We start from the raw sequence: 19,214 nt of genomic DNA, 5'->3' as shown, positions 1-19,214 counted from the left end.
AGGTCTGATTCCAGTTCAAACTGGAACTGAAACATGCCTTGTCCGAGGTCTGCTCCTATAGGTCTAACTTCAGTGTTCCAGTGTTCAGTGAAAAATGGGATTAGAGACCAGACCTTTTGCACCGAAGGGTTCGTGACTTTCCCAATCAAAGTGAGGGAGTGCTTAGCTATCAGGTTCGTGGTGTCCGGGGCTTGAATCCTGACTCTGGCCTTTCGTGGTGGTTCATGGCTATCCAAAGCTACAGCCTTTCCTTTTTCGGCTGTTGAGAGACGTCTTGCCATTGTTCTGCTTCGGTCCTTTTGGAGATTCAGAGGTTTGTTCTAGATTTTGGGTGTCTCCTTGCTCAGTACACACTGAGAGATTGTAGAAAGGTTGGATCCGTTTAGAAAAGCTTGTCTAGGGAAACCTCCCTTAAAGATTATAAGCTCCTGGTCTCAACCCCTTCCATCTTGGGCCAGCGCGTTTAAGTGCTTCGTCATATCAAGACTGCTTGCCATTGAAGGGAAACCAGAGGAAGTCGGAGCTGTCGCCGGCGGTCCCTCCGACCCGGGTCGGGGGAAGAACCCGGTGGTTAAAGAGCTGTTTCGGTTAGTGGCTGGTGGGTAAAGCGTTAAACAGGAAAGAATTTGAAAAAACCCTCGAAAGTTTTCTGCAAGAGTTGCCTAGAACGGTAAAGTCTGGAGGGTAATTGCAGGTGGTAAGAAAAGTTTACTGGATAAAGACTCTTCTTGACTTACGTGCCTGGGAGAAAAGTTTTGTTATTTATGCTATGAAACACTCTTTTTTAATTGCTAATTCTCTTGGTCTCTCTCTCTATATCTCTTATTGCTCTTCTCTCTCTTTTCAATCGGATGCTCAAATCAGGTCTCGACGTCTTCTATTTATACCAAAAGCCTTTTCTCATATGACTGCCTTTCCTTTTCTCATTAGCTTTTGTATATTTTCCTTTTCTCATATGACCTGCGTCATATAATTTCCTAATCCCATATCTCTTTATAAAATCAACCGACACATTACACAAAAAGAAATAACATCTTAAATGAATATAGTTATTAACTATTCCTAGTTCCTACCCACAAAACTCTTGTAAGATTCATGCATGCATGCACTAACAAATAATCAAGTGAAATAACTCCAAAATGATTTAAAAAGTTATTAATTAATGACAAGCAAAATAAAAATAGTTTACAGATAAGTAGTTGAAATGTCAATTGTCTGATTCCAAATATATAATTGTGACATTTGCTGCAATGATGATTCGATATGTATATTCGTTTATAGTAATGTAGGAGGAGTATTTGCTAATATTATAGGACTCTTCTTGTCATACATAATCTTGTTTATAGGAATATATCTCACTATAAAACAGGCTTTGTGTCCATGAAGTGGAATGTGTCCATGAAGTGGAATATCAGGCCACATGTGCATGATCTTGTTTATTGACTTTGTTAACCAAACGCGCAAAATCTTTTATTTTATTAAGAACCATCTTGAATATACTCATCTCTACCAGAGCTCCTTTAGACAGATCCTGTTCATGAACCGGTTCTTAGATAGTTAGGACCCCTACGTTTTTGAATCCAAAATCTTAGCGTCAGACTTCGTTTTTACGGTTATTGATGTCACATATTATCTGTCTCTTGTTCGCTTCTTTTACTTTGATTTGAATTCACAAAACAAGACACGTCTCAATTGTCATATATCAATAAAAAAAAGGTTCATTATCAAACTTCACAATGTAGCTGATGAACAAGACTATGACGGAATCCAAAGAGAAACTCTTCCTAATCATCTCTCTCTCTTCTCTCTCTTATCTCTCTTAACTTTCGAAAAACCCTAATTTTGATTGGCGCCGTTCAGCCGGTGGCGGATTCCGGCGAGTCTTGTGGTCTTAGGTTGTTGTAGTCTACCTTCGTCTTCATTCCCGGTGACAGCGAGTGTCGCTAGCATCTCTGCAGTAAGGGTTTTAGTGCTTTGGTTCTTGCCCTGTGGTGTTAGCTCCTTTTATCGTGCAGGGTCTGGTGGAAGTGGCGGGTTTATCATCCATTTGTCTACCCAAATAAGAGCGATTGTGGGATTGTTGTTGGGGTGTTGGTGGTTCCGGTGAGGGTCTTACGGGTTGTTGGAGTTATCTGTTACCTTTGATCTTCAGGAGGGAGGAGCAGAGGTGGCTGTTTGTGGTGATTGGTGTCTGGGGCTTCGACAGGCTCTGGTTCGTCGATTTCGCCGCTTTGGTGCGGCCCCATTGTCGTCTGCTGCGAGCTCCGAGCTCTCGCTGGTGTCTTTGCTCTCTGCAGGTGGAAGGGCTTCGTGGTGAGGTCATGTTTTGGAGGCGAGTGCCTGGGCAAGCCAATATTACCGGCTCGTGACTCATATTATAACTGATGCCTTACTATGGAGTTTCTGAGCTTGCTTGTTGCGTACTCTTGCAACTCTCACAAGTTCTCTCGAGTGCTCTCTCCTTCGTCTTTCGATGTCCGTCCTCAATCGTGTTTTTCTTTACTGTATTTTGTTGTTGTTTAGTAGTTTCATTTCGGTGTTTGTATTTTCTGCTACTAGTATCCTTTGTACCTTCTGTCACAAACTCAAAAACTGGTAATGCAATCTTAACATGTTTACCAAAAAAAAAAAAAAACAAGACTATGACGAGGAACATCACAAGTAAGGAATGAAGTGTCAAGTGTGTGTGTACTGCCATGTCAAACCAGGGCCGGGCCTGAAAATTCTTGGCCCTTAAGCAAGAAATTTGTTTTGGCCCATATTATGAACTTATAAAATAAAAGCTAAATATTCTTGTAGAAAGATTGAACTCATAACCTCTAACTACACTAGGTGAACACAAAACCATCTGTGCTACTGAGGATTTTCTATGAGAAATTGGTCCTTTGGATATTTAAAATCAATCTGAACTAGAAGCACATGCTTGATGTGCTTAGTGTCAGGCACGGCCCTGTGTCAAACCATCACCATTCTCTAGCAAAGCATTTTGCATTCATACATTACCAACCTTCATTTAACATTTTTATATAAAATAAAACAAGATATCTAGACACTTTTTTGGTTCTCTTCATCTCTGTCTAGTACTACTCTGACACATCATCATCATCATCTGCTGCCCGCATACTATTTTATTTCACACCGAGTGTTTGGGCCCATTGCGTATAGCTTAAAGCCTTTAAAACAAACTTTTTAGAAGAAAAATCCTCCAAAAAAATTCGAACACGTGACCTCGACGTGCTAAGAAAAAAAACAAAAACATTTAATTATTTTCCAGAAGAACAAAAACGCTGCGTTTTCAGTCATAGAGACAACGTTACCGGAGGAAGCTCACACACAGACAGATAAAGAAAGGGAAATCGGCCAAAAAAACACTGAACTTTGCGGGAATTGCCAAAAGAAACCTGTACTCGAGCCTGACCAATAAAACCCAGATCTTTTGTTGACTTTTTTAGTTAATTCACAAACTTACGGTTGACTAACCAGATTAACACACCGTTAACCGACAGTTAAGACAGTGTTAACTCACCGTTAATTACTTCCGTTTAGTGAAACTACGTCGTTTCATTCAGTTGTTTTGTTAAACACAAAATCTCAAGACGACGTCGTTTTGCTTAATTAAAATTGTTGTTAGCTGGACTCGAACCCGTGCACTCGTGGTCCTAAGGGGGTTTTGCCACTGAGCTAGTGGACTTTTCGGAAGATTATCACACATGTTTATTTTTATTGATCAAAAGATGTGTTTGATTTCAATCAAACAAAATGAAACCCGTGTTTGAACGTAACCCTAATTTCTCAAATCGATTTGGGGATTTCTCTTGTAATGGTGAGGAGATGGTAAAGACGAAGTTCACAAGGAATGGAAGGGAGGTAATGATTTTCGGAGCGATGAGGAATTTCGATTACGGGAGTGACGAAGCGGTTCAAGAGTCGAAGAAGGGTGGAGAACGCGATGCTTCTGTGAGTTTGTCATCGCCGGAGAGATCGAGGATTCGTAAAAGCGTTGAAGGGATATCGATGTTGGCATCTACAGAGGTGTCGAAGGCGTCGAAGACAAGGCGGGGAACTTCATATGGGTCGCCTGCGTCATCTCCGGAGAAGACCACGAGGAGGGGAACTTCATATGGGTCGCCATCTCCGGTGAAGGCCACGAGGCGTGGTTCAACTCTGTCTCCTAGAGTTTCGAAGAAGCAGAAGGTAAATGTGGCTCCTTCTGGTGATGACAGAGAGGAATGGCCAGAGACTGAGATGTTGGCATCAACAGTTGCGAAGAAGACAAGGCGGGGAACTTCATATGGCGGGTCGCCTGTGTCTCCTAGACAATCGAAGAAGCAGAAGGTAAACTCGGAGAGGAGTCTAGGTGATGATGGTGATGACAGAGAAGAATTTCTCCAGATTGAGGAATTTGGGGATATAGGTGATGATGGTAGGGAAGATGAGAACGGTATTGCTGGCATTGAGGAAGTTGGTTGTACAGATTTGAGTCTTTATTTTGGTGATAAAGCAAAAAATGATGACTGTGAGGTTGATGAAGACGAAGGCGATGATGATGCATGGGATGATGATAAAATCCCTGATCCTGTGTCATCAGATGATGAGAATGAAGAGGAGATGAGACCTGCGCAAGCTTACAGAGAAGACACTGATCCAGAGGAGCTCCTTCAGCTAGGCAAGACATTTTCAGATGCTGAGGACTTCAAACATGCTTGTCTGAGGTATACCCTGAAAACCAGATACAACATCAAGTACTACAGATCCAGTAGCTTGAAGATGGGTGCAAAATGTGCCGCTGAGATGAGAGATGATGAGGCTCCTTGTCCCTGGATGGTCTACTGTTCGTATGATAGGAGGAAACAGAAGTTGATGGTAAAAACATACGTCAATGACCATAAGTGTGAGAGGACAGGGTATTCCAAGATACTTAAGAGGTCAGCAATTGCAAGTCTATTTGCTGAGAGGTTAAGGCTGAATCCTAAGCTCACGGCAAAGGAGATACAGGCTGAGATATTGAGGGAGTATAAGATGGAAGTTTTAGAAAACTCATGCATTAAGGCCAAGACGAAGGTGATGAAAGAAAGGAGGAAGACCCATGAAGAGCATTTTGATAAAATCTGGGATTACCAAGCAGAGATATTGAGGAGCAATCCTGGATCAACCATGGAAATTGAGACCATACCAGGAGCCACGGTTGGAAGCAAGCAGCGGTTCTATAGACTCTACATGTGTTTCCAAGCACAAAAGGAAGCATGGAAGAAGACTTGTAGGCCTGTTATTGGCTTAGATGGAGCCTTTTTGAAATGGGACATCAAGGGACAGTTGTTGGCTGCGGTTGGAAGAGATGGAGACAATAGGATTGTCCCTATTGCTTGGGCTGTAGTGGAGATAGAGAATGATACAAACTGGGATTGGTTTGTGAAGCGTTTGGCCTTGGATTTGGGATTGGAAAATGGGAACGGCTTTGTTATAATGTCTGACAAACAAAAGGTAAACACTTTGCTTTCATGATACTCAATGAATGTTTGATTCTTGTTTCTGATTTCTTTTTTTTTCTGATCTTGTAGGGATTAGTGAAGGCAGTTCATACTCTCCTTCCAGAAGCTGAGCATAGACAGTGTTGTCGCCATATCTACGAGAACTGGAGGAAAGGTGGAAAAGATCTAAGGTTACAGAGGTTCTTCTGGTTCATTGCAAGGAGCTACACTCCTGGTATGTTCAACTACAACATGGACGAGCTTAAGAACTATGATCCTGGCGCACATGCATCTCTGATAAAGACAAAGCCAGAGACTTGGTCTAGAGCTTTCTTCAAGATAGGCTCCTACTGCAATGATAATCTGAACAACTTGTGTGAGTCCTTCAACAAGACCATCAGGGAGCCTAGGAAGAAACCTCTGCTAGACATGTTAGAGGAGATTAGGCGCCAATGTATGACTAGGAACTACAATAGGTCTAAGATGGCTAAGGACAGGAAGACTAGGTTCACCCCAAAGACACATAAAGAGTTAGACAGGGTTGAGAAGAAGTCAAAAGAATGTAGTCTGCGTTGGGCAATTGGGCCAGAGACTGAGGTGGAAGATAGAGACCAGTCTTATGTGGTGAATTTGGAGAATGAGACTTGTGCATGTCGAAGCTGGCAAATGAATGGTATTCCATGCATCCATGCTGCTAAGGTCATCCTTGGCGTGGGAAGAAAACTCTCTGAATTTGTTGCTCCTTTCTACACAACCTCTAAGTGGCGTGAAACCTACAGTTTTGGGATCAGACCTGTAAATGGGATGATAGAGTGGCCTCGGACCAATAGATTAGGTGTGATTCCACCACCTAATCGAAATGGCAAGCCTGGTAGGCCTAAAAACCATGATCGAAAGAAGGGAACCAATGAGACAGTGTCTACTACCAAGCTGAGTCGTGCGAACAGGGTAATGACTTGCTCTAATTGCAAAGAAGAAGGGCACTACAAGAATACATGTCGAAAGGCTTTTGTTGAGAGTCCACCTAAGAAACCAAGAGGCAGACCAAGGAAATATCAGGTTAGGGTCTTAGTTTCTATCTCATTGTTTTTTAGCTCTCGGTAATGTGTCTAACAATTCATTTATATGTTGCAGGGACTACACTTTGGCGAGTCACAAGCTCAATCTTCAGAAGCTCAAACCTCACAAAATCAATCCTCACAAGCTCAAGCATCAGCATGGGAAGTTCCTCAATCTTCAGAAGGTCAATCCTCACAAGCTCAATCATCACGATGGGAAGTTCCTCAATCCTCACAAGCTGAAGCATCACAGACAGCAGCGTGGGGAAGATGGTTTTTTTAGATGCTTGTGTGTTGTTTATGATGGTCTCTGTCTGAATGCTTTCGTTGTGTGTTGTTTATGATAGTGTCTCTGTCTGAATGCTTTTGGAACAAGAACTACCTTTTTCTTTCTTTTCTTCCTGCTGTTTTAATTTGAAACTGTCGGTTATTATCTTTGTGTTTTCATCATGATGGTCTGTTCATTGGTGTGTTCATTTGTCCTTCTATAAACAATCAAGAAGTAAAACATAAACATTACTGAAACATTGTCTTAAAACATAGCCTTACATGAACCATGAGTCTTACATAAACATAGCCTTACATAAACAGAGTCTCCTAGTAGCTATTCATAGACAACCCATATGCTTTGTCAAACATGATCAACACAAGACATACCACACCGCATAAACAAACGACCGAAAAACCCACTTTCATGATCACATTCAGCTTCTTAAGTTCATTGCTCGCCTTCCTGACATCTTCTTTCAACTCTTCCTCCACGGTTTTCATGCTTTCGATCTCCATTTTAAGTTTCATAACATCTGATGCAAAGCACTCAACTTTTGGCAATGCATCTTGAACCTCTTCGTAGACAGCTTCATCTACCCATTTATACAAGTGATCCTAGACACAAATCATGAACACAATCTTTTGTTCAAACAATTTCTCACTGACTACCTAGCCATTGAATCTTATGTTCTTTTCTTAAACACAATCAAATTAAACACTTACATTTTGAAACGTTGGGCATCTAAAGAAAGTTCTTCCTGGATTGACCTTCGTTTTTGATGTGTATATCCCAGTTCTTCGACCACAGCCGCATTGCTCCGGGATACCACGAATTCCCATCGTATTCACAGACGAATCCTCACAACCCGAACTCATCATGCGATACTCGAAGAAGGAGAGATGAGAATCGAGATTCTTAAGGACGAGATCGAAGAGAATCGAGCTTGAATCGCGAACTGGATTTATGATTTCGCCCATTTAGGGTTTATACCAATCGGAGGAGAAAACGCCGTCGTTTCTTTTTGATTCATTTAACTCGGATTCAAAGAGAATAAAAGAAACTGTGTTCGTATATCCATTGCAAAGTCCACTAGCTCAGTGGCAAAAACCCCTACCATTAAACCCGAGTGCACGAGTTCGAGTCGATGGAACCCCATCTTTTTAATAAAAAAGTTAATATAAAACGCGTCGTTTCATTAATTTGTCTTTAACTCGGATTCGAAGAATAAAAGAAACTGTGTTCGTATATCCATTGCAAAGTCCACTAGCTCAGTGGCAAAAATCCCTACCATTAAACCCGAGTACACGAGTTCGAGCCGTAGGAAACCCATATTTTTAATAACACAGCTATATAAACGACGTCGTTTGTCTTTAATCAGATAAAGTGATGAAACGACGTCGTATACTTTAACACCCAAAATAAACGTCCGCTTAATTAACAGTTAACTCGGTTAACGGTGTGTTAATCTGGTCAGTCAATCGTAAGTTTCTTAATAAACCCGAAAAGTCAACAAAAGTTCATGATTTTATTGGCTAGCCCATATGTCCAGATTTCTTTTGGTAATTCCCGCAAAGTTCAGTGTTTTTTTGGCCGATTTCTCGATAAAGAAACGATACCCTAAAGGGCAAACAACAACAAAGCGGCGCACGATGACGATCGATCCCCAGCAGAAAACGAGCAAGTTCCGATGGGGAGAGATGGACGAAGACGACGACCTCGATTTCCTTCTCCCTCCCAAGCAAGTGATCGGCCCTGACGAGAGCGGATTGAAGACGGTGATCGACTACAAGTTCAACGACGAAGGGAGCAAGGTCAAGATCACGACCAAGTCGCGCGTCCGCAAGCTAGCTTCCGCGCTGCTCAACAAACGAGCAATTGAGCGGAGGAGCTGGCCTAAGTTCGGAGACGCCGCGAACGAGGACGCCGGTGGCCGGCTCACGATGGTGTCGACGGAGGAGATTCTTATGGAACGGCCTAGGGCTCCTGGTAAAGTCTTGTTCTTTGCTCATGATTTGGATCATAAGAGACACTTTGATTTGATTGATTTGGTAATATTTGATGTTGTTCTGTTCTAACCTTGGGACAGAACCTAATTCATTGTCTGATACTATATGAATCATAAAGCTTTTATTATAAATCCTGTTAAATTATTCTTCTTTGCAGATTATTTGGATTGTAACACTCTAATCACTTTAGATTTTTGTAACATTTGATAGTGTTCTGTCTTTTGTCTGGTCCTTGTCGGAATCTGTTCTAGCTTAGTTTAGGACCGAATCTAATTCATTTGTCTGATACTATATGAATCATGAAGCTTTTACTCTAGCTACTGGTAAATTATTGCTATTTGCTGATGATTTGGGTCATAAAACTCTAATCACTTTAGATTTTTGAACATTTGATCGTGTTCTGTTTTTTTTGTCTGGTCATTGTCTGAATATGTTCTAGCTTAGTTTAGGACCGAATCTAATTCACTGTCTAATACTATATGAATCATGAAGCTTTTACTCTAGATTTTTGTAACATTTTGATCATGTTCTGTCTCTTGTCTGGTCATTGTCTGAATCCGTTCTAGCTTTAGGACAGAATCTAATTCATTGTCTGATATTATATGAATCGTGAAGATTTTAATTTTTAGGTTTTTAGTTTATTAAAAGCTTCACGCTTTTGTTCTGTGAAGCTTCCCCTGTTTTTGTTCTTAGCTTGATGTATAAGTTAGGTTAATCCTTGTGAATGTTAGTTAGGGTTTCTTGATAAGTCTCCTCCATAAGCGAACCATTGTACTTATAAAAGCCCCATCGAATGTGATGATTTGATTGTATTTTTCTTGAAATGTTGTGGATTTTTTCACTTTGGTGCTTCCAATAGTATTCAACGGGTATTTAAATATTTTCAGGTACCGAAGCTGATGAATCAAAGGCAGCTGGAGACAGCCTATCTCAGCTGAGTAAAGGCGGTGCAGTCCTCATGGTTTGCAGGACATGCCATAAGAAAGGTGATCACTGGACATCAAAGTGCCCTTACAAGGATCTAGCTGCACCAGCCGATGTCTTTACCGACAAGCCACCCACAGGGGAAACATCTGCCGTATCCGCCGCACCTGGAACTGGCAAGGCGGCTTATGTCCCGCCCAGCATGAGAGCAGGTGCGGACAGAAGCGCTGGTGGCTCGGACATGAGGAGGAGGAACGATGAGAACTCTGTGCGTGTGACTAACTTGTCTGAAGACACGCGTGAACCGGACTTGATGGAGCTCTTCCACCCGTTTGGAGCTGTCACGCGTGTCTATGTGGCGATTGATCAGAAGACCGGAGTGAGCAGGGGGTTTGGTTTCGTTAATTTCGTGAGCAGGGAAGACGCTCAGCGAGCTATTAACAAACTGAATGGTTATGGTTATGATAATCTCATCCTCAGGGTTGAGTGGGCCACTCCAAGACCCGCCTAGAAATGTTTTAATCCTTTTTATTTTGGTCTTTGGATTATTGTTTATCGACCGGTTTGCATGTTTGCTTAGCTTGGAGATGTTATATTCATCTTAATGCATGATGCATGTTTTTGATTATTCAAAAGTTTTTGAATGTTTTGATCAATTCTAATAGGTATGCAATAAAAAATAACAAAGATGTTCTTGTCCACATACAAGTGTAACAAACACTTGTGTTACAAGAAACGAATAAATGTACAAAATAAATATGCAACCCCCCCCCCCCCCCCCCCCCCCCCCCAAAAAAAAAAAATGATTGCAACACTAAACTCGTTGTTAACATTTTTAATGGAACACAAGTGCTATAAAGTAGCAAAGTAATGAGACACGAGAAGAGACAACATTATGATACAGAGAAAAATAAAGGGAGAGAATAATTGAGAAAGAGAGGTCAACATCAAATCTTCTAAACCAAATCTCACAGAGACAAACAGACACGTGTCGTAGTTTGATTGTCACAAGTAGGCATAATCTTATCTTAGAATCCACTTGTGTTGTGTCCCTCTCATTCTCCAACTCTGATTGTTTTGCCCTCTCACTCTTTCCACTAACCCAACAGGCAACAGCTTGACAAATCCATCATTGCGCAATATACAACAATATGCATATTGCAATCTAATAGTTTTTGGCTGAGCCCTTATCTTTTGATAGTGAAATCTCGACAAACTGTGTCGTGTTGGACTATAGGGTTGAATTATCTTATGCTGGTAGATTCATACATGTTTGGTTTAATCCAAGAGCTTTGAGTTACGACAGTTCTTGCTAATTTTTTTTTAACTTGACAGTTTTTGATAGTTTCTCTTGTAATTAAATTTTATTCTTAGATTGTGAATGTGTCTCCTTAATCCAAGAGCATTTAGATTGTTGATTAAAGTACATATTATTTAGTTTAATACTTAAAAAGGGCAATTGTCAATAATATCACTTTTTGAGTTTTTGTTCCAAAAATGGCATTAGAAAAAGAAAGTCACAAAAATGACATTCATTAAAAGGTAAAATATTCTTACTACCATTGGTTTAAAATTAAATAAACAAACAAAAATAAATAAAAATAATAAAAGAATTTTTTTATAGTTTCAGATTATATGTTTTCAGATTCGAATTTTTTTATAATTTTTTTTTGAAATTTTTTTATTTTTTTTTCAAATTTACTTTTTATAATTCAAAAATACTTTTTGAAACTGTTTTTAAAATTTTTATTTTTAATTTTTAGTTTTTATTTTATAAAATTTTAAACCCTAATTCCAAAATCCCACCTCTTAACTCTAAACCCTAAGATTTTAATTAACTAACCCAATAGGTATAAATGTATATTTACCTCTTTAATAAAACTTATTTTTGTGATTTTGAATCTTAAGTGCTAGTTTAGAAACAAAAACTTGATTTGGTGTTGTCCTACTCTTTTTCTCTACTTAAAAATAAAGATTAGTCGATAAGTAGACACTCATTCATCTTGCTCGACACAAGACAGGCCCGATTAATACCTAGCAAACTTGTAGACATTATTGTGCATGTTTTAGACAACATGACTGAATGGAAGAAGATTTTAGTATTTAATCATTGTGGCAACTGGCAAGTGGCAAGTAATGGACGGTTTCAAAGTTGATATAATATTATGTTCAACTTGATCTTATTAATTTAAAAGAATTTGAGGATCCCTTTTCATTTTCTTGTCTTTCACTCGTTCCTTCCTAGTTGATATAAATTAGTCAACTATTCCAAATCCGTTTAATTAATGATTGATTCCAACATTAACTGACAATTAAGCATTACAATGTTGGCCAGACAATTCTCTTAATTATCTTACATTAAATTAAAATCAACACTTTAAAATCATTATCTTTTACTTAGATTCCAGCTGAGTCTCCTCAAGAAAAGAATTAAAAATGTTATCGTTCAACTAAAGTAAAACTCGAGAATTAACATCACTAAAGGATCATTGAAACGTTCCATCCAGATTAATTTGATTCATTTGTGATTATATAAAATAATAATGTATTATCCTTGCATATTTAACAACAATGGCAAAAACGACACACGTTACGCCACGCCAGTGTGCCATACCAATAAAAAAATTGATACGTAAAGATTCGCACCAAGCCGGTCTGTATTTAAATCTGTAACACCCATGCTAAACCAGCTCGTACCGGCTAACATGCATGCAGTAAAGGTCATGCTTTATTCTAAAAATTAGTACTATTATTATTTTTCTCTAAAAATTATTTTAATTGTTGAAGAACAAATATTATTGCCTTAAGCAGTTTATTTTTCTCTGAATTAACGTAATATACTTGTTTACATTTATATTTGTCAACACAAAGAGAAATAAAAATGCGTGTATATATATAATATTTGCTAAACAAATAATACGATAAATTAAAATTAAACAACGTAACTTTTTAATCAGCTCCTTTTCTTCCCTAGCCTGAATTAAGAGCAGATTAAAAAACTAAACCAAGAGAAAACTAAAGTAGAAAACTAATAAAATCAACAAAAAATACAATTAGCTATGTAACAATTTATCTAGTCTATTGCTAATTATAGCACTAATCAAGATACTCAATTATTCCTTATTTTCCTCAAGTCAACCACAACAACGCTCACGTTATCAGAGCTCTGTCTCGCCAGAGCCAGCTTCGTCAATAGCAACGCCGCATCGGAGCACGCGTTGTGCGCCGCATCAGAATCTCCTCCTCCTTCCGCCACGTCAGCACCTTTAAGACACATGCGAGCCACTCCACACGCCGTCTCGTTCGTCACAACGTCCCAGAGTCCATCACTCGCCAGAATCAAACACTCGTCGTCCTCCGTTCGATCCGTAACCGTCACCTCCGGATCCGGAATCACATACGGTTTCAAGTAGTTATCACCAATGGCTCTCGACATGGCGAGAACTCCAAGAACCCTAGCTCCGTCCCAGTAGATAACCCGCCCGCCCGCTTCCTGGATCCGATTCAACTCATCGGGTCGATCCGGCTGTTACATCAACAATAATAACAAACTCAAACTCTTAGATATTTTATAAACAGTGATTAAAAAAGAAATAAAAGATAATTTATAAACTTTTAACTAACCTTATGATCTGAAGAGAGAGCGATGGCGAGACCGTTACGGCAAAGCACGGCGCGAGAGTCGCCGCAATTAGAGACGACGATCTTCTCCGGCGTGACGACGGACACGACGGCGGTGGATCCAACGGCGTCGCATTGAGGAGACTGCAATTCGCATCGGCAGGAGATCTTCGCGCTCCGGCTCGCATCTCGCTGGCTAACTTCTCTATCCATCTTCTGGAAGCTCTTCGCCATCGTCTCCTTCCACTCGTAATCGGAGGCCATAGCTTCAACCTCGTGCTTGACGATCTCATGCAACCGCTCTCTGCACTTCTCCGCGACGTGAGAGCAGCCGTGGCCGTCGAACACGCCGTAGAAGTGAAGATCCTCTGAGTTTTTACGGAGAAGCGAAGGATGGAGGGATACGGCGTCTTCCATGTCTCTCCTCCTCCCGCAAACCGACGTCGTACCGATCTTAGGCGCATCGGAGAAGAAATAGCTCTCTGCCTCCTCCGTCGCGGAGCTAGAAATCGAATTCGATTCCAGATCCGGCGACGTCGAAACCAGAGACGGTGTCTCGCGCTTCTGACGTTTACGGCAGGTTTCGAGCGGAGGAGCGACGGCGGATTTGGCGACGATCTTGATCGACGGAAGTAGATCCAACCTCCGTTTGAGAGAAGTTCGAGTAACGGAATCAACCGGAGCCGCCGGTTCACTCTCCCCAACAACACCACAGCAAATGCCAGCCATGTGATCTCAATTCTCAACACTTACCACCACAACAACAACTTCTAAATCTTCAATCACAGATCAAAATTAAACAAGCAAGATACAATCACTGAGATGAAGAGAGAGAGAGATATATATATATATATAAGAAGATGCAATGGCTTGATTTAAAAAGAAAAGGGGAAGAACAGAGACAAGAAAAAAAAAGGTTCCGCACGTAATTTATACAATCTCTGCCGTTCATTCTTCTTTTTTCGCTCTTTGCGATCTATACACGTGTGCCGTTTTCTTTTGAATACGCCGTTAACGTGGCCCAATCAGAGCGCGACACTTTTTAACGGTAACGACCGGCCTTTCTTGACACGCATGTGGTCCACCCCTTCGTTATATTTTTGTTTATTTAACTTTTAAATACAATATGTTGTTAGTTAAATTAAATACTTATAATCAGAGGTCAACAATAATGGAAGAGTGAATCTTTTTTACTGACTTATACTGTTTTTGTCAACTTTTTCATAAAATAATTACGAACCAATAACCACTCTGAGATACATGTATCAGAGTCTTTAGTAATTAAAGAAGATTATATACTACTATGTGTTGGGAGCTTTTCCTAAGTGTTAAATGTATGTGGTATGTACTATGTAGAGATAGAAGTATATATTAGGCTTTAAATGTATACAATGATTTATATACATAGGAGATTCAGAATACTCTGACTGCATATATTTCAGCAATGTCCATGCAAATTTAATTATAGTTATTTCAGAAAGAAAATTCAGAATATATTTTGAGATATTTTCTAAAAATGTTTCAGAAATCTCTTTGTCGACCAAACAAAGAATGCTTGAGATATTTTGGGTTCGTATTGACGACTGATTTATAGTATTTTTATTTGTTTACGATTTCTCCGATGCTTAGTCGATGCAAGTGTTGGATATTCGACACGTAGTAATGTTCGTCTCCCACTTGTGCTCAGATTCCACTCGCAACACTGATTCACCATTCACGAAGATGTGTATACGACCACGTCTATGTATGCGCCGTCGTATAACTGCAAAGATAATACACAATTAATTAATATCTAAGAAGATCATACAGATGAACTATACAGAGTGTGTACAAATTGCTCAGCAAAGACCCTCAAAATACAAGTTTGGAGATAAAGATTACTTAGAGCAATAGAGCTTCTGTGACAAAAAAATAAAATAATTAGGGAATTCCATACTCCATTTTTCTCCTGCAATAGAGTAAATGTGAATATAGAGTAAGGAATGCTCCAACCCAACTTCATAATAAAATTTACTTCGTAAATGGAGTAATCTATTTTTTGTTTGTTCATCAGTCCATTATAGAGTGGAAAATGGAGTAGTGTTGGAACAATTTTACTCTATTTTCACTTTTACTTCATTTTCATTTTGAAGGAAAAAAATGAAATTTTACATTGGAGATGCAATTCTACTTTATTCCTTTTAAAATAAAGTTTAGAGTAAAAAAGTTCAAAAAACTTGATGAACTGTGTTTTCAGAATTGATTTTAAAAGTATAATTTGATATAAAAAAATTTCCATGCTGTCTTTTTTTCTGTCTTGGTTCTTACTTACGCGATAACAAAGTATGTATAGTAGATGAGATCAATCGATTATTTGTTGGGGAATTGTTAGATATAAAGATAAATCACAAGTGTAAGTTTTGTAGTGGAAGAGCATTGGTTCGCGTAAATAAAGATCTGCTGAAAAAGGTTTTGATAGTGCAAAGCCAGCAATCCTCTGGTGAAGAGGAAACTAATTTTAGTATTATTAGTCCTCCTCCTCTGAAAATCATAACTAAAAAATCCAAAACGTTATATCCATTTATATCATATCTACCTATAAATACTAAACTAAAAAAAAAAATACAAAAACATAGTGATATCATAGACTTTTGTGTCAAAATGTGCTAAAAATCTTATTTTACAAAGCGTATGTCTATTGTTGAACGTACGTGAGCACAATGCTCAGCTGAAAAATCAACCAGTTGTAATTTTCTTTCCACGTGAAAGTTTACAATATATATTCAACATATCTAGTGATGATCAGCTTCTAAATATGTTTTGAGTTTTTCAGTCAGGTTCTTGTTCTTGATCAGAAAGACGTCATCACACAAAACACAGAGAATCTAAAACAAGCGAAAAAAGAACGTGACACGCGCGCCACAGGCCCACAGTCGAGCCGTGGAATAGAATATGTCACTATATTACTGCCTGATATTGCTGCACCTGCACCACACTAACTCCCTCGCATCCAGCTGTGACCAAAATTGAATGACGTCTACGTATGCTCATGAGAAAGTGTGGAACACGCACCTTTTTCTGGGACCCACTCATTCTCAAGTGTCTGAAACTGACTCCTGCCTGCCCAAAGTATCTTGTTTTTCTTTTGTAGCCTAAGCGACACGTGTTTAGTCTCACGTGGATACTTTAAGATGCTTTCTCGGTGACTTCTCCATGACTCGAATTCGGCGCTCATCCACGTTTCCGTATTTGTCTTATAAGACCTCGTAATATTTATTTATTATGACTAACAGCTCTTTTGTTTTGATGCTTAAGATTATACCCAGTATTTCTAATACAATTCCAGTTCAGACACCTTAGACGAATTATATTCTTTTTTTGGTTGGACGTATTTTCCTGTTTTATTACCTTCACAACTTTATAAAAATATTTACATCACGAGATTTAGTTATATATAAACTTTAGAATTTACTATGTTGGTAAAAGTAATTGGTCGATTAAATTTTTATCTTTAAAATTTCAATTAAATAGTTTAAAATTTGTTAAAATAAACTAAAGAAATTCAGAGTCATCTATAAATGTTCTTTGACAGTGAAAATATTAATATGTCTTCATATCACGGTTTGAATATAGATCGTAATCTGAGACATCTACGATTTAAAACTTAAAGCTTATTTCTTGTATTTAATAGAAAACTATGGAGTTTTTGAACATTCAAGTACATATGAATAACAAGTTATTCATTATGGGAACAGCTGGTAGTCTCAAATGAATATGGTAGCAATAAGTAAACATTAAAAACAAATCTTTCTCCTTTTATATACTCCATGGGAACAAATCAACACAATAATGATTGTAGATATTTTGAATTTTCCCACTGATATTTTATGATGAAGCCACAAGATTGTTACACACGTCCTCTTTGGTATAAAGGAGCAGGTCTAAATTCAACAAGCTTGGGACAGCAAGAAAGCATGACAATCCCACTTATACTACAACACGTTGCATAATATAGCTGTAACGAAACAGACGTACCCGTATCGCCACGTGACTGTCAACAATGCGTGTGACCAAACCTATAACAAAGAGATCAACGGGACGACCTTAAGAGCATTTCAATGGGATATTTTGGTGCGTAGATCTTTTCTATTTTTAAGAAACTTATATAATGTGTTCAAAAAAAAAAAAGAAACTTATATAATAAAAAGATTAATAGAATACAATATAGCTGGCCGGTTTGGTTGATTGTATATTACATACTTAATTAGGAGACTACACTATTTGCAATAATTTTTAACACGTAACCTTAATTGTCTTGGAAACTTCTTTTCCATATGATGCTTCAGGAGATGGAAAGACAGCACTTTCGTTTACTCAAAATATTATCTAAAAGCTAGAGGCTATAGATTAGTCTAACTAATATGAGAACATTCAGATAACACTCGATTGTCCGTTCAGTTCTTATTTATTATTGCATACTTCAGTCGTTGTTGGACTTCAGGATGCGAACGTTGATGGTCTACAAATTTAATCTACAATTTATGCTTGTTAACACATGTTAAGGGACTATGAAATGCAAAGCCAAAATGCCTCAACATGAAATATTACAATTACTTGGAACAAAACTGTGCCTTGGTGGCGTTGTTATATATATTCTGATTCTTTAAAGATATACTAAATAAATAGATACAACTGTTATCTATGTAATTGCGACTACTTTTTGACATCTGTGTACTGATAATATTTATTATACATCGCCGTGGAATCGGCATGCACCGTGACATTTTCCCAACATGCAAGCATACGATAATTTTTTCTATTTTTCAACAATTTTCTAGTATTATTCGTCTTTTCCGTATTTAGAATTCAGAACCTGGCAACCTGCGACGGCGGGACCTACCACAATATTCACTGTAAACTCTACTATGATTAAATCATGTGATGTCAATTGTTTAAACTAATAGTGAACCAAAATCACAGTGATTACGGCCATTAGTTTCCATCACCTTTATTTCATATATAGATGATCTCTAGTAATCAGTTTACCTGAATGAAGTAACCGTTAACGAAAAAGATTGAAATGAACGTAAACCAAACCTAAAGTAATATAAGACTACACGAAAGTAATTCTAAACCTAAAGATACGTATGCAAAAACCATATAAAGAAAATTTGTAGATATTATTTAGCTTCAAGCCGAAACTTCCTTCGTTTGCGTTCAAGATTAGATCTGATATAGGAGGTTGCAGCCGAAGTCAAGTTAACATGTTTACGAACCTCAACACACCATGACCCAAACTTTATCTAGCAAAGTGTAGATCTAATCTAGAAACCCATGTCATTGTTCAATATGTACGGATAAAGTGGTAACTATTAGATATTGGTATTGTTTTCTATATTATTCACAATGAGCAATGCTCTGGCTTTATACAATGAGAGAGAGAACCTAATAAGGAATGTGTATATACAAGGAGTAATGTGAGAATATATGATTGAGAGTGATGATCGTCTTTCTATATCTTACATCCCCCCTCAAGATGGACCGCCTTTGGCGAGGCCAATCTTGTTGCATAGAGACTGATGCTTGCCGCGAGGTAAAGGTTTGGTAAGAGCATCTGCAAGCTGATCAGCTGAAGTGACGTGTGAGACACGGATGCGGCCCGCTTGGACAAGGTTTCGAACAAAGTGGTAATCTAGAGCCAGATGCTTCATACGAGAGTGAAAGACCGGGTTAGCTGCAAGGTAGGTGGCTCCTATGTTGTCACAGTAGATGGCTGGTGTAGTGAGTTGCTTCAGCCCCAATTCAGTGATCAAGGAGATAACCCAGCTAACTTCTGAGGCAGTAGATGCAATGGAGCGATATTCTGCCTCCGTAGATGAGCGTGCAA

General features: G+C 38.8%; 3 protein-coding genes across 3 annotated transcripts; 1 reads left to right on the top strand and 2 right to left on the bottom strand.

The window, feature by feature from the left end:
• Positions 1-3,149: 3,149 nt before the first annotated feature.
• On the top strand, positions 3,150-10,355 carry LOC106352313 (eukaryotic translation initiation factor 3 subunit G). Its single transcript, XM_048752642.1, has 3 exons — positions 3,150-3,340; positions 8,398-8,783; positions 9,691-10,355. The coding sequence occupies exons 2-3, from the start codon at positions 8,447-8,449 to the stop codon at positions 10,236-10,238; spliced, it is 885 nt and encodes a 294-aa protein (XP_048608599.1). The 5' UTR covers positions 3,150-3,340; positions 8,398-8,446; the 3' UTR covers positions 10,239-10,355.
• Positions 6,498-7,994, bottom strand: LOC106376941 (uncharacterized protein At1g43920, Chloroplastic-like). Its single transcript, XM_048752674.1, has 2 exons — positions 7,520-7,994; positions 6,498-7,411 (listed from the first exon to the last, which is right to left on the bottom strand). The coding sequence occupies exons 1-2, from the start codon at positions 7,772-7,774 to the stop codon at positions 7,124-7,126; spliced, it is 543 nt and encodes a 180-aa protein (XP_048608631.1). The 5' UTR covers positions 7,775-7,994; the 3' UTR covers positions 6,498-7,123.
• A 2,246-nt stretch (positions 10,356-12,601) lies between the features above and the next one.
• On the bottom strand, positions 12,602-14,552 carry LOC106435732 (protein phosphatase 2C 37). Its single transcript, XM_013876644.3, has 2 exons — positions 13,352-14,552; positions 12,602-13,253 (listed from the first exon to the last, which is right to left on the bottom strand). The coding sequence occupies exons 1-2, from the start codon at positions 14,075-14,077 to the stop codon at positions 12,837-12,839; spliced, it is 1,143 nt and encodes a 380-aa protein (XP_013732098.2). The 5' UTR covers positions 14,078-14,552; the 3' UTR covers positions 12,602-12,836.
• Between the last annotated feature and the right edge of the window lie 4,662 nt (positions 14,553-19,214).

The sequence above is a fragment of the Brassica napus genome, chromosome A1 (assembly GCF_020379485.1).
Source record: "Brassica napus cultivar Da-Ae chromosome A1, Da-Ae, whole genome shotgun sequence".
Classification (NCBI taxonomy): domain Eukaryota; kingdom Viridiplantae; phylum Streptophyta; class Magnoliopsida; order Brassicales; family Brassicaceae; genus Brassica; species Brassica napus.
The sequence above is the reverse complement of the archived record's forward strand: the minus strand, read 5'-3'. Positions and strand labels throughout refer to the sequence as shown.